Source organism: Dendroctonus ponderosae, unplaced genomic scaffold (genome assembly GCF_020466585.1).
Source record: "Dendroctonus ponderosae isolate FM_Combo_2020 unplaced genomic scaffold, Dpon_F_20191213v2 Dpon_F_20191213_10, whole genome shotgun sequence".
Taxonomy (NCBI): Eukaryota; Metazoa; Arthropoda; class Insecta; order Coleoptera; family Curculionidae; genus Dendroctonus; species Dendroctonus ponderosae.
This window is the reverse complement of record NW_026017111.1, coordinates 3,094,519-3,108,336: the sequence shown is the minus strand read 5'-3', so window position 1 is coordinate 3,108,336 and position 13,818 is coordinate 3,094,519. Positions and strand designations below refer to the sequence as shown.

General features: G+C 41.7%; 3 protein-coding genes across 5 annotated transcripts in view; 1 reads left to right on the top strand and 2 right to left on the bottom strand.

Moving 5' to 3' along the window:
* LOC109544197 (eppin-like) overlaps positions 1-2,730 on the bottom strand; it is a 7,867-nt gene extending 5,137 nt beyond the window's left edge. The window contains exons 1-6 of one of the 3 annotated variants that reach the window (XM_019914268.2): positions 2,594-2,730; positions 2,443-2,540; positions 2,297-2,385; positions 2,105-2,243; positions 2,013-2,044; positions 1,924-1,962 (exon numbers count right to left, since the gene is read on the bottom strand). In XM_019914268.2, the coding sequence (XP_019769827.2) occupies positions 1,924-1,962; positions 2,013-2,044; positions 2,105-2,243; positions 2,297-2,385; positions 2,443-2,540; positions 2,594-2,620 (424 nt within the window). In that variant the 5' untranslated portion in view covers positions 2,621-2,730. The remainder of the gene's footprint in view (positions 1-1,923; positions 1,963-2,012; positions 2,045-2,104; positions 2,244-2,296; positions 2,386-2,442; positions 2,541-2,593) is intronic. The other 2 variants (XM_019914270.2, XM_019914269.2) reach the window with 2 other exon arrangements.
* A 678-nt stretch (positions 2,731-3,408) lies between these two features.
* Positions 3,409-10,721, bottom strand: LOC109544183 (eIF-2-alpha kinase GCN2). Its single transcript, XM_019914250.2, has 25 exons — positions 10,532-10,721; positions 10,309-10,481; positions 9,979-10,234; positions 9,815-9,924; positions 9,655-9,761; positions 9,341-9,598; positions 8,905-9,066; positions 8,650-8,851; positions 8,361-8,592; positions 8,033-8,302; positions 7,817-7,977; positions 7,478-7,749; positions 7,280-7,426; positions 6,931-7,222; positions 6,723-6,862; positions 6,397-6,673; positions 6,196-6,344; positions 5,958-6,142; positions 5,662-5,898; positions 5,394-5,607; positions 5,169-5,311; positions 4,926-5,101; positions 3,976-4,201; positions 3,751-3,908; positions 3,409-3,693 (listed from the first exon to the last, which is right to left on the bottom strand). The coding sequence occupies exons 1-25, from the start codon at positions 10,586-10,588 to the stop codon at positions 3,567-3,569; spliced, it is 4,731 nt and encodes a 1,576-aa protein (XP_019769809.2). The 5' UTR covers positions 10,589-10,721; the 3' UTR covers positions 3,409-3,566.
* Positions 10,722-10,932: 211 nt separating this feature from the next.
* LOC109544184 (nucleolysin TIAR) lies at positions 10,933-12,968 on the top strand. The gene has a single exon (XM_019914251.2). The coding sequence runs from the start codon at positions 11,138-11,140 to the stop codon at positions 12,251-12,253; it is 1,116 nt and encodes a 371-aa protein (XP_019769810.1). The 5' UTR covers positions 10,933-11,137; the 3' UTR covers positions 12,254-12,968.
* Positions 12,969-13,818: the final 850 nt, after the last annotated feature.

Genomic DNA, 13,818 nt, shown 5'->3' with positions numbered 1-13,818 from the left:
AAACCACGCAAATCTAAAACTTTTTGAATTCAAGCATTTTTTGAGAAAACTGCAACATTTCCTTATCGATGGTTCACTTTCTAAAAAGGCCATTTTCTACAGACCCCCCCTTGAATTTAAAGCTGGATCCGCCCCTAGTAAGATCACATTAAACCAATGGATTACTGAACATCGGTACAAATTGAGCAGGAGTTATTTAACCGAATACGAGAAGCTGCTCGAGAAGAGTGCATCATAAGGTGATACATAGGCACTTGTTTGGAGTTACAGACTCAAATGTATGTTAATGTAAAAAAATATAATTCGAGGTTATGAGTTTCGAAATAGGTAGCGTCATTCAACGAATCCTGTTGAGTTTACCGTTTATCCTTATCTATCTTATTGCCACTTTCTCTATTTATCCATGGTTACCGGAGTTTTAAATAATTACGAACCAACAGGTATTTACATAATGTTAATTAGGCAGATTACCTTGAAAAACATTGTTGCCGTTTTTCTAATAAGTTTTTGCAAATTTATCAGTTTTTAATAACAATTTTTTTTTTACTATTTTTCTGTACCCCTAAAACACCGCCAGAAAACACCTCCAGAAGAATGACGCCAATTTTGAATCACCCTCTATGCATCTGGCGTTTACATAAAGTGTGAAAATGCAAAATATTCTTGGCAAAGAAGTTGGATATCCAGTCTTCGAACCTTCATAACTTTCCAGTTTTCTAACCGAGTTTAGTTTTCTCAATCGTCATTTTTTGGGAACATCGATGCAGTTTTAATTTGTTTAAAGAAAGTGCGATTTTCGTGTCTGAAAAGGCTTGTTTGGCACTGAAATCCATCTCAACTTTCCCTAAAGTGTAAAATAGAAATTTTTCTGCTCTACGTTCAAATCGTAATAAATCTTACGTTTCTTAGCGGATGTAAATTGCATAAAAAGTCGGTTTTACAGAAGATTGTGCTCTTTACAACCCAGTCTTAATGATTCAAATAGAGCCAGGATTTAGAGAGTTATTATAATTAAGAGAAAAACGTCCACAGCTTGATTTTGCTTTTGCTGATTTTCTCAAATTTCCACCTGAGGCCAGTATTAAGAGAAATTCTTACTAAAACAAAATGCCATGAAACTCAAATCAATTTTTCATCAAAAATCCTTCAAAAGCTGTTCAGAACACATTTTGAGGAACACAGACAAAAAGTTTTTAAAATGTCATTTTGACAGTTGGAAAAATTACTAGAAAAAACCGACAGAAAGTGTCACTTTTGAACACATTCAACAGGTGAATAATTTGACAGGTTCGCGCAATGTTGTCAATATCTCCCAGAATTCCACCTAATTTGTGTTATTTCATTTTATATAAATTCCACCAACTTATGCAAATACCACCCATTGAATGAATCAGCAACGTATTCAAAATAATGGAATTTTTCCTCTTTTTTCCACTAATTTTGCAACTGAGATTTTGAGTTTCACTCTTTCATCTCTCATCATTCAATTTTGCTGAGAAACGGATAGAGTAGGGTAGAAAAACATTTCATAAAAGTTGTTGGTAATAAAGAAAGAAACCCAAGCAAAAACAATAAACAGGGTGCTCCATAAAATGTCACTCATCTTAAGCGGCTGTAGACGCGTAGGGCAAATGCGACTAAAAAAATAACAACTTTGAATTTTGGCTGAAAGCGCTGAAAGCTTGGACTTTCTTCCGGATGAACAAAAAGCGTGGGCGGAAGTTGCGCCATTCAAATTTACTATGCAAATATGCAATGATAAGATTGATGATGTCGTCAACCATGAATCGGCGAAACGAAATTTCGACACAAGCCTTTAATCGCTTTGATATCATTGAATTCTTAGAAGCGCGGCTCGATTTTTGAGTTCACTAGAAAATGAAGCGAAAAACAATTATTTGGCTGACTGATTTACTGGCTCACCATTATTTGTTGTCGAAGAGTCTTTGTCACCATGAAGATCTGCGAAAAATTGCATGCAACCTGCACTGTTTCAAAGAACGCCTACTTACCCAAACACCGCCTTCCTGCGAGCTTTGAACAGCTGAAATCAGAAATAGCAATTGCCAGTTTACAAAAACCCAGTTTAAAAAAATGTACGCACTTTGAATCGGGCACTTGGGGATCACGGAGATTCTGGTCCGGACAGGAGTAGCGCTCGACCCCACATAACAGCCACCAGAACAAGAACTTGCAACTTTCCGACAAGATTTCCCGTAAGAAGACGTTCGACCTTGATTTAGCTGCAAACATTCATCCAGTCGGCATCAGAAGTGTAATCGCTGTTTCCGTTTACCTGCCACTGTTGGTGTAGTGCGAACTGTTGAGTGTAAAGCGAAGTTTGTCGACTGGCCGACTAATTGGGCCCTGAAGGCAACAGAGCCGCTAGAAAATTCGATTTTTTTGTCTAATCTAGTATAGAAAGTGTTTTGTAGCACTCACTTAGTGTGTCCAGAGTAGGGATCACACGTGCTTCCCATCCCATTGGTTGCAAGCTGATGAGCGTCTGCTTGTAGTTGCTCACTTGCCAAGACGAAGAGCTGAACATCATTGAGACGCTTGAAGCTTTATAATGAGCTGAACATGAACTTACCAAAAAGAACCCAAGTGCGATCACCATCGATTTTGATTTCGTTGGTGCCCAGTTAATTAAGTTATTTGAGCCGATTTGATGAGCGAACTGCGATTTTTGCCGGGTTTGTGTCGACGTAAACCCTAGGCAAATATAATTTCACTGATTTGAAAGGCTTAACTATTTACGACACTGATTTAGCAACAATTTTGATAAGGCTAAGGCGGCTTGTTGCCCAAAAGGAACTTTTGGTAAAGCCCCAATTATTAAAGCCTCACCGAAATCTCCATATCTAGTTTAAAACGGAGCGGTTTTTAATAGGAAAAACAGGGGCGCCACATCTGATTCTGACGCGGCAGGGCCCTCATTAATCAAATTTCGAATCCCTGGCCAAGTTCGGATGCATCGCCCGAAATTAGGGAGAAAGGTGATGTTAATTAATTACTGATTTATAACAGTAAAAAACCGTGTTTCTGAAATACGTACGGCGCCCCACGGCAAACTTTTACCAAACTTTTTAATTATTAATTGCACAAAGTTTAATTACAGCCCCGTGTACAAACAACAACCTAATATCTCATTTATTCACCCAGTTAATAGCGGCGTTGTTTATGGGGAAATTAATTTAATTGGCTTGTAAACTGATCAAAGAATGTCCACCAAAGTCGATTAGACGCAACTGCGGAGTCTGATCGCCCTTAATTGCTTTGTAACTAAGAATTAACGAAAGAGATTCGGACAAATGTAATTACACTTTCAATTGTGTTACGATGTGCCCGGATCGCGTACCGAAATTAAATTTGCTTTGGATGAGACCCGTTTTTTAAAACCCCCAGTTGTACTTATAGCATGTCTGTATATTAAAATAAAAGTATTCACAATTGAATAACTCAACATGCAAACTATAAATGCATTAAATTGTCTTCAGTCCATCCACAAAATGGTAGGGAATACCATCTACGAATCGCACGTGGGAGAATAAGTGCCAATGCGCCTACATGATCACTTTATAGCACTTATCAGCTAGACCGTACAATATAATTGTTGGACTGTCGTTTTTCAGGCGAATCTTCCGAATTTCGTCGCAAATGTCCTTCACACACTGTTTGTGCTTCTGGCTCCTAAAATTCACCAAAATCCAGCTATTGCCCCTCTCAAAATGGCCCAAAAACACTTACTTGGAGGTCAAGTCTTGCACAGATCTGTTGAACTGATCCTCACTATCGAAGTCGACGGATGAGGACAATTCACTGACGAACTTCGAGTCGAGATTTACGACGATCACAGTCGGCACTCCGGAGAGTTTTCGGAAAACTCTGTCAAGCTGAGTTCGTACCTGAAGCAAAAAAACGTGTGAATCGACTTGGCAGTGAAATCGGCGTCGATTTTCCTGAGCAACTCACTTGATTCTCGTATCGCTTGCGCGAATTCGAGGTAAATTTATCCGAAGTAATCCACACAATCTCTGCATCTAAGTCATTTTTCTCACTGTAGCTGGATTTGCTCTCAGATCGAATCAGCGTGGCCGATGGCTGGCCGTTTTCGCCAATGTTTTCGACGCGAATTCTCAAGATTCGCTGCATGCTCTCCACAATAGAGGAAATTGGCACTTCTTTATCATTAAAACGTCTAGGCGAGAAATTTATTAGTTACTTCTTCTGACAGTCTGAGTTGGCGCAGTGCTACGCCAATGGGTTGGTGCGCCAACCCAACGCAACGGCGCAGCAACTCCGCAGCAACTCCGCAGCAACTCCGCCGCAGTTCCGCTGCTGGGAAAATGTTGATGACTTTTTTTACTTGTTTCCAGATTTATTTTAAGGGCCATTTATTAATGATGTTTTTAACATTTCTTCAAAATTTCAGAATTTTCCAGTTTTTGGTAAGCTACTCTTTTTCTAAATGCTCAATTTTCACGATTGTTCAAAGAAAAGTCGTCGTCTGTACAGTTTGGTCTTCTTTATCGTCGTTTTCGCACACCCGTTTTACCTTTGAATTTGGGACAAAATCGAAGCAAAGTTCTCGTGTTTTTTTCGACAAATATTACGTTTTCTCAAAAAACGGCCAGGGAAAGCATAAACACATAATCAATGTTTGGAAAACTCGTCACCCTCAACACTCAGAATATTTTTTAAGTTTCTTCAAAATCTCCGGATTTTCCCGTTTTAGACCAAATAGTTTCAAGCAATTTCTTGACGGCTTCTTGTGTTAGTGTTAAAATTCCGTCATCGGCAATCACTTATAACTCACTAACCAATGAGTTAAAACTCATCGACTCAGAGAGCGGCAACAACTCAAAAGCGCAACTCAACACAGTGCTATCCAGGCCTAGTCGCTACCAATCAAGTGAACTTACGTTTGTCCTTTAGAGCTCTTGTCCCAATACCGGACCTTAACAATGCTCTGATTATCGTCCCGGAAAATTATGGCACGTGCAAAGTTCAATTCGAAAAGCTGATATTCAAGCGCGTTTTCGTTAGGAGCCTCAATGAGCGAGAAACTACATCCGGCTTCCTGCAAGTTTCTTACAACCTGAAATCAAACAAAATTGCGCCAAAATGATTAGGGACTCACACACACACAGACCCAAAGCATATACCTTAATCTTTTCCTTAAAGTTACTATTGGGCTTCTGGCCCACTGAGCAAACTGCGATATTCAGGGAGTCTGATCTTATGGGCACTTCTTCAACGTCCTGTTTCAAAATCGCATGCACCAAAATGTCCAACGATATCGAGATGCCTAAAGAACAAAAACCATAAATAAGCAGCTTTGTGAATCTCCTGGTGGAGTTTTCTGCGCATTTGTATAACACTCCACTTACCAACCGCGGACTGCTGGACATCCTTCCCAGCCATGTTGATCTGTTCCATAAGATTTCGGTAATATTGAATCATGGCGTCGTAACGGCCGCCGGCCGCTAATATTTCTTTGCCTTTCTGATTCCGCTTCTTCTGGATCTCGTAGACGCATTGAAAAATCATTCCCGAATGTTGGTGGATGTTGTAAATCAATCCGGGCACGATTTGAAATTCAAACTAGAACAGATCAGTTGAACATCGAACTCAATGATCAAGGCTCAAATCGGCTACCTTCACCCCAAAACATTCGGCATACTCAACGATTATCTTCAATTCGTGCAGCGCCGTCTTAGCCAAATCGGCGGCCTTCCGATTCGATCGGTTCTTGGTGACCATTTGCAAGCAGCTGGCGGCCTTGCTGGGTTCGAATTCCGCACAGAGTAAGTAACTAAGCGAATTGACCATCGGTTCCGAGAGGCCTGCTTGTGTGAGGAAGTTAGACAACAGTAAATTGAAATCGCGGCTCTTCTAAACAACAGACACATCATACGTAAGATGGCAGGACAATAAGCAGTGTTAATAAGCACCTTGAGTTTTCGCATTTGGTCGAGAACTTCCTGTTCTCTATCTTTCAGATCGAAGTGCAGCAGAAGCGCCTCGAACAACAACGTGTGATTCAGTTGGATCAGAAACGGCTGCGTTCGCTCTCCGGGCAATTCGCTGATTATTTGATAGGCGATGTACAGAATTTCGGCATCGGCAATGTGACTACCTGGAAGAGCACATGTTGCAGTGAGGATAAGGAAAGGGTGCAAACAGACATGCCTGGACTGGCTGTTACAATGTCGAAAGCGCCCTCGTAAAACTCCCTGGGCAGGAAACCGAACATCTTCTTCTCCTTGAAAACCTTCTCTACGGAGTATCGCCTCAAGCAGTTGATGTGATTCAGGGCCACATATCGAGCAAATGACACTCTGAAAAATGCCTGGTTGTTCTCTTACAAAACTCCATATTCGAAGGTCTCACCTAAGGTCATACGGAAGGGACACAATGTTTCCAAAATGCGCCATCAGATTAACGCACGAATCCACGCTCTCATTATATTTGCACTTTGGCATCAGCAGTGGAGTGGACAATTCCTGTCCTCCATGCTGTTTAAAAACTTTGACGCAAGTGGCTCGTACGTGATCATACAAATGCGCCAATCGCACCGCTATGGGTATGGATGGACCTCGGTCGTAAGTGATGTCTTGTGCCGGGCTCAAAGACTGCTTAAAACATGCGGAGATGAGGTATCTGTAACCTAATGAAGCCTTCAAGCCCATCGAACGCCGGCAAACTAGCCAACCGACCTTTCGTTTGAGGGTTACTGAGCGTGTATCTCACTACTTGCTGCATTCGTTGTTCCACCAGCACTGGAGGCGGCATATGCTTCGACTGCAACAATTCTTGCGAGGATGGCCGTTGCGCAATGTCGTGGTTGAGAAGTAAACTGCAGAGAGCACAATGAGATATTATTATAAACCCCCGATTGAAAATACAGAAATTTCAAAGTCTTACCGGACCAAAGTGTGCGCTCGTTCATTACTCTCCGGAAATCCATCGGGAAACACAATGTCTTTCGTTCTGAGTGCGTTGAGGACGACGATTCGCTCCATTCTCGTTTCGAACGGTTTGTGACACATTTCGAATAAAATAATACCTAAACTATAAATATCAACCTTTTCGTTGTAAAGTGTTTTAAGAGTGGAATTAATCTCAGGCGCCGCATACATAGCAGTCCCAACATTCCCAGTCTTGCCCTCTTCAGTTAAGTCTTCCTTCAAACTTTCGGCGAGGTTTTCCGCAATTTCTGAGGAAATTTTAACAAACCAACGTTTGAGTCATCAAAATACAACGGGATACGTACCAGGCGTCACTTCTGGTTTACTTTTAATGCCAATTGAAGTCGCCAGACCAAAATCCCCAATTTTAACACGATCAAAAGAGTCCAGAAAAACGTTATCCGGCTTTAAGTCTCGATGAATGATGTTTTGCATGTGGATATAGGCCAGGCCTGCAAAACGTGAAATCAAATTTCGCTTTCCAATGGACTCCAAATGCTCACCTTCCACTATCTCCCGGAAAAATCTCCAAACTCTGTCCGGGTTCTTATATATGTCCGCGTCAATAGCCGTTCTCAGTGTGCTTCTTTCACAAAATTCCATCTGTATGTACAGATACTCCATCTGTCTTAGGTGTTCTTTGGGAGCTTCGGACTCACGAGACTTATCCAGTGGCTTGGAGTCGACCGATTCCGGTTGCTTTGATGAGAGCGACTTCCCTGCCGAGCCCGCTTCAAATATAATGCTATCCGAGCCGGAATCCGCGATAAATCGCCTGTGAATGTAGAAGAAAATGAAGCGTAATTGGGAGTTTAGATACTGGTTGGAATGCCAACACTCACTTGTCCGACGTTTCATCATCATCATCATCATCATCATCTTCTTCTTCACTGGACTCGTCTTCAGACGATTCGCCGTAAGTCGGCTGAGATTTGCTGTTGAATGTTATTACCGATATTGCCGCTGGGGGGGCCAGTTCCTCTACGCAACCATTTGAAGTGAACTAAAAAAAGGTCGAGCTTAGCTCGACTGAAAGCTGAATAAATTTGAAACAATACCTCATTGTTCCGGCCCACTTTTAAGGACTGTTTTGGGTCCGATGCGTGAGTAGCAGTCGTAAGCCCACTGCTACCAGAATCGCCCGTCGCATCGTCTTTAATCGTCGTAGTGTCGGTCCAGGAATAGAAGTAGCGGACAATGTTCTCGTGATTGAGCTTCGACAGTAGCGTGACTTCGCGCAGAATTTTCTTCTTGTTCAGTGCTTTGCTGCTGCGGTCCAGTTTTATTTTCTTGATGGCGTAGAATCGCCGATCCAGCTTGTTCCAAGCCTGCAACATTTGACGATCAAGCATTTGGCGGAGAAGCGCCCCATTATGCCCTGCCCACCTTTAAAACTTTCCCGAACGCACCAGAACCGATAGTGTTCAAGATTAAAAACTCGCGCTGAATCCAGGGCAGGCTGTTGTTTGAAGAAACCGGCACCGGTTGATCGCTAATTTCGGGTGGGGGCGTGTCGGGCAGATCTAGATATTCATCGAAGATGTTGGGCGTGTGGAGGAATGAATGGTCCAGCAGTTGTTTGGCAGTGAATCGCTCTTTATCGTCTTTGTTTAAACAGCTGAAACGTCAAGCAAGTTCGGATTAGATTCCAGTTTATCAGCGGCAAAGGACTCACTTATATAGAAACTCGAACAAGTCGCTGGGCAATGAAGTGGGGATTTCTACATTCGCTTCAGGAACATCTTTCTGCCCTAATAGCGATAAAATCATTCTTCCAAAATCGTAAATGTCTCTCTTCTTGCTATAGTTTTTTTGGGTTGCTGTGACCAAGTCTGATAGCCGTTTGTGGATGCCATAGTTGGAGAGTTTCACTTCGCCTACATTTAATTACAGTGTCACTAACAGTTTCTCGAGAGATTATTTTTGCTACCTCTTTCACTGATGGTTACGCATGTGTATTTGAGGCCCTTGTGCGGCACGTTGATGCGGTGAAGATAATCGAGAGCTGACAAAACGTCTTGAGCGAGGTGCCTCAACAAGTCCCAATCGATTTTGCGGTTCTGACCCAAAAAGAGTAAAGAACAGTCTGAACCTTCAATGAAAAATGAGCTTAAACATTCCGAATTGCACAAAAACGCTGGTTAATGATGGTCCCATTTAGGAAATTCACAAATAAATACCAAAAGTTCGACCCCAATAATTTTTATGGCTGCGCGACTTAACGACACTGTAATCGTCGAATGTGCCCCAAATATTTACATGTCCCACTTCAGTTTTCCTGTTCTAACTGATATTATGTTTGTTTATATTAGGTAAACCATTAATTGCGCTGTTTCAAGGAAAAAGTTACTACGATTGAGCCTTGCCTAAAACAAACTCCTTAAGTACATAGACCACAACTTGGTCGCCTACGGAATCGTGCTTCATGCCCAAATAGTTGACCAAGTTTGGGTGTCGCAATTTGGCCATATAATAATTGAGCTCTTGCTCGATGCTAGCGATGTTCTTCATCAACTGGCTCACTTCCTGCTTCTTCGGTTTTAAGGTCCACTCGGCCACCTCTAGCATTTCACCTGTTTTCGCGTCCAGTGCCGAATAGATCACGCTTGAAGTATCAATATGCTCTGAAATCGGTGATTTCCAATAAAAAATAATACTCCTCATATAAATAATTACGTACTTATACAGCGTCCTCTATGCACCTGCCTGCCATTAAAGTCCAGCGAAACCATTGCTTTATGATTGCAGGGCAATTCATCGCTCGGTTTTGAGCCTCCAGTTAAGCGCCTGAAAACAAAGTGGGTTCAATATATTGCATGGCTTTGCTGCCAAGTACCTACCTGGCAACGTCTGGCGCGTTCTCTGAATTTTCTCTGGATCGTCTCCAATCTCGCGCCTCAGCTTCAATCATTTTTCGACGCTCTTGCACTTGTTTCAGGTAAATTTCTTTCTGAAAAAGTTGATGAAACTAATTACAACTGCACCAACAGCAGGCTAATTTCACCTGTCGATTGGCTTCCAGTTGCTTTTGTAATTCGATTTCCTGGACTTTTTGTCGCTGGGTCTGCTCCATTTCGTGATAGAAACTGATCATTCCTGGGTTATTATGGATGCGTAAGAATTCCCGCACTTGTTCGCACAGCTTGTAAATGACTTCTTCGCCTTTATTGAGTGTGGCGGTTTCTTCCAAGTCCTTTTGCAGCTCCTTCAGGAGAGTGTGAGCGATACCCTTCGAATTTTCTAACCGTATAATCGGCTCACTGACAAATAGGAAAGCCACTTAGTATAAAAAGCATGTTCAAATTGCAAAAAAAAGCAAAATTGGAATTCGTACTTTCTGGGGTATGAGGAAGAGCAAATGACATGCAGGTCCACCTGAACATGAACCTCGCCATTGTCTGAGGCGCCCAGCTGTGGGGTGAGCGAAATGGACAGATTCAGCGGGCAAAATGTCGTTTTCCAAGCCGGTTTTTGCCTGAGGTCTTTCAGCTGGTTCATGTAGATGCCCTGAAACTTACATGTTACCGGCCATTTTCCTACGTTCCTGCAATGACTACCTGCAGGGCTTCAAACTCTCTGGCTTGACGAACGTTCACAGTGTCCTCGCCCGACATGTTAGCAGCCAATTTACATGATGAAAAAAAGGAATTAAAAACAGTTCTGGAATTTGTTGGTCAACTAGTTGTTTTTCATCTAACCTCACATCGCATCGGCCAACAAAAAAAGCCTTAAAAAGTGACTGACATCGCAACCAAAATGGCTACCGAGGACACGCAAGGAATGCATATTTGATGATTGGTGGATGCTTGAAATTAGCATGCTTATTTATAGTTTAAACTGATACAATTAGCACGATTTTTTTGTAAAATTTTAGGCGATAATTTGGGCTGATAGCTTTAAAATGTATGGCAGTTGAGCAATGCAACAGTGTAAAGACGATCTAGGGATTTTTGGTCCGGTAACGTTCGACAAACAGTGACAGTGGTCGTACATGGAAGAAAAAGTTGGCTCGCTGATTGCTATTTGTCATCATCATCTCCTTATCGAAATTATTAAAAAGCCAGTGATTTCTAATGCGAGTGAATCGTAATTGATGTGGTCAGGAAGTGGAATTTAGTGCTTTCCATAGAATAGCAGAGATAAGTATCGGTACCGGCGGCGCCATGTCGGACGAAGCCTACCCAAAGACACTGTATGTGGGCAATCTGGACATTTCTGTGCAGGAAGACCTGTTGTGCGCTTTGTTTTCGCAAATCGGGCCGGTCAAAGGATGCAAGATTATTAGAGAACCCGGAAACGATCCGTACGCTTTCGTTGAATTCACTAATCATCAGTCTGCATCAACCGCATTGATTGCCATGAACAAGCGTGTGTTTCTTGACAAGGAAATGAAAGTTAACTGGGCCACCAGCCCGGGAAACCAACCGAAAACAGATACCTCGAACCATCATCACATATTCGTCGGTGATCTATCGCCAGAAATTGAGACTGACACCCTAAGAGAGGCCTTTGCTCCGTTTGGAGAGATTTCCAACTGTCGAATTGTGAGGGATCCCCAAACACTGAAATCGAAAGGCTACGCCTTTGTCTCATTCGTGAAAAAAGCTGAAGCTGAGAACGCAATCCAGGCCATGAATGGCCAGTGGTTGGGATCCCGATCTATCCGCACCAATTGGTCGACCAGAAAACCGCCACCCCCTAGGGCAGAAAAGCCCAATCAAAGCAAAAAGCAAATCACATTCGACGAGGTCTACAACCAAACCTCGCCAACCAACACCACAGTCTATTGTGGCGGCTTTGCAAGTGGCTTGACTGATGATCTCGTTACTAAAACGTTCTCTCGTTTCGGAGCGATCCAGGATATTAGAGTATTCAAAGACAAGGGGTATGCGTTCATCAAGTTCGTGTCAAAGGAGAGCGCAACCCATGCGATCGAGAACATCCACAATACGGAAATCAATGGGCATACAGTGAAATGCTTTTGGGGCAAGGAAAACGGAGGACTAGGCCCTGATGTGAACGCCCTTAGTGCGACAGGAGCTGCTGTGTCCCAGGCTCCGCCTTACTCCTATGGATATGGAACTCAATATTGGTATCCTCAATCTGGCGGTTATCCGCCCGGCACTGCAGGATACATGCAGGCTGGCTATCCCTATCAGCAACAGTACCAATATCCAGGCGGGCAGCAGTATTGCATGGTCCCCCCACAGGGCCAATGGTCCGGACAGGCCGGACAGCAGCCCAGCATGGGTGTCATGTACAAGTACCCATCTCAGTGAACTAACTTACCAACCGAAATCCACACGTGCTGCAGAACTCTTCGAACTGTTTTAGCAGTGTATTAATAATATAGACTTTGAAGTTTGCTAATTTATCAATACATTCATTTAGTTATATCACACATCTGAGTTGAAACCTTCAAGCGAGTTTCGTGAGTTCAATTTCTATAAAGATTGACTTACGGTTGATGTGCTGGCGCTAGTTGATTAAGAGGGTTCTAAAAACGGGAACTTGCTCGTTGTTCCCTACAGTCCCTTGTTGGAACTGAGGGCTTTCGTCCCAGGAGTACTGTGTATTCGCTTTTGGAAGTATGTTTCTAGGATTTCCTGTTAATCGTTGTGTGATAAAGCGACTCATTTCTCTATCGACCTCTTTAACTACGGTTTATTTCTGTAATAGTTCATTCTTAACTTGGGCTCTATGCATACAGTCAGCCTGACGATGTGAGTTTCCCACACTGTATGAATGTCCAGATTGTAGAGCATGTAAATTGGCTTGCGTAGTTTGCAGTTACTATACACTTATATTTTGTGGACACACCGTTTTGTACACATTTGGCAATGTTTGCCTGATGTGCAACCAGATGGTTTAAGCTAGCTAAGGAATCTAAAATTTGAAAGGATGATCAAACCGCGCTCGGTTTGACCAAATATTGAAATTTTGTAACGAAATGTATATTATTGATAGTTGTTAATAAAAACTAAGGTCTGGGAACTTTGTTGGTTTATTTCGCCCGAAATTCCTCTATTTCCAGTAACTGAATTAGGTGAGTATACGGCTGGCGACTTAAAATCCCAGTATGGCCCAAACTGGCAGCATTCATCGTGAAAAGAACTGAAATTGAAATTTCATGCGAAAATAATGTGGTTTGCAAGTCTGATTGATGATATCAAGAGCCATTAAATTGTCACATTGGGAGGATAGAACAACAAATATTGGAAAAATAAAAAATATATTATTAATAAACAACTATCCAAGGTCATTTTTCGAACCAATCATAACGCAAAGGATAAATTAAATATACAATTCAACTAAATGGAAAAACATAAATAAAAGAAGAAGGATGGTGATATCAAGTATATATCATTACCGGAAATTAACACAAAAATAAAAAATATATTCAAACCACATAATATCAACATAGCAGAAAAAACTAAAAACACCTTAGCAAATGATTGTTTCACAAAACTTAAACCTAGGATTGACAAGTTAGACACGCCTAATGTAATTTACAAAATAGACTGTTTGAATTGTGATTACACATACATAGGGCAAACAGGACAATATCTAAAGAAAAGAATATACGAACATAAGTATAGCCTAAGAAAAAATAACGAGAATGGTACAGCATTAGCACAGCATGCACAACAGAAGTTGCATAATTTTGATTTTGGTAACACAAAAATACTGATTAACGAGAGCAATTATAATAAGAGAAGAGTCCATGAAATGATACAGGTTAAAAAACTTAACAATGCTATGAATTTCAGATCGGATACCGACAATCTTAGCTCAGTATATCATACATTAATTAAATGAAATAAACATAGAATATTAACTAACA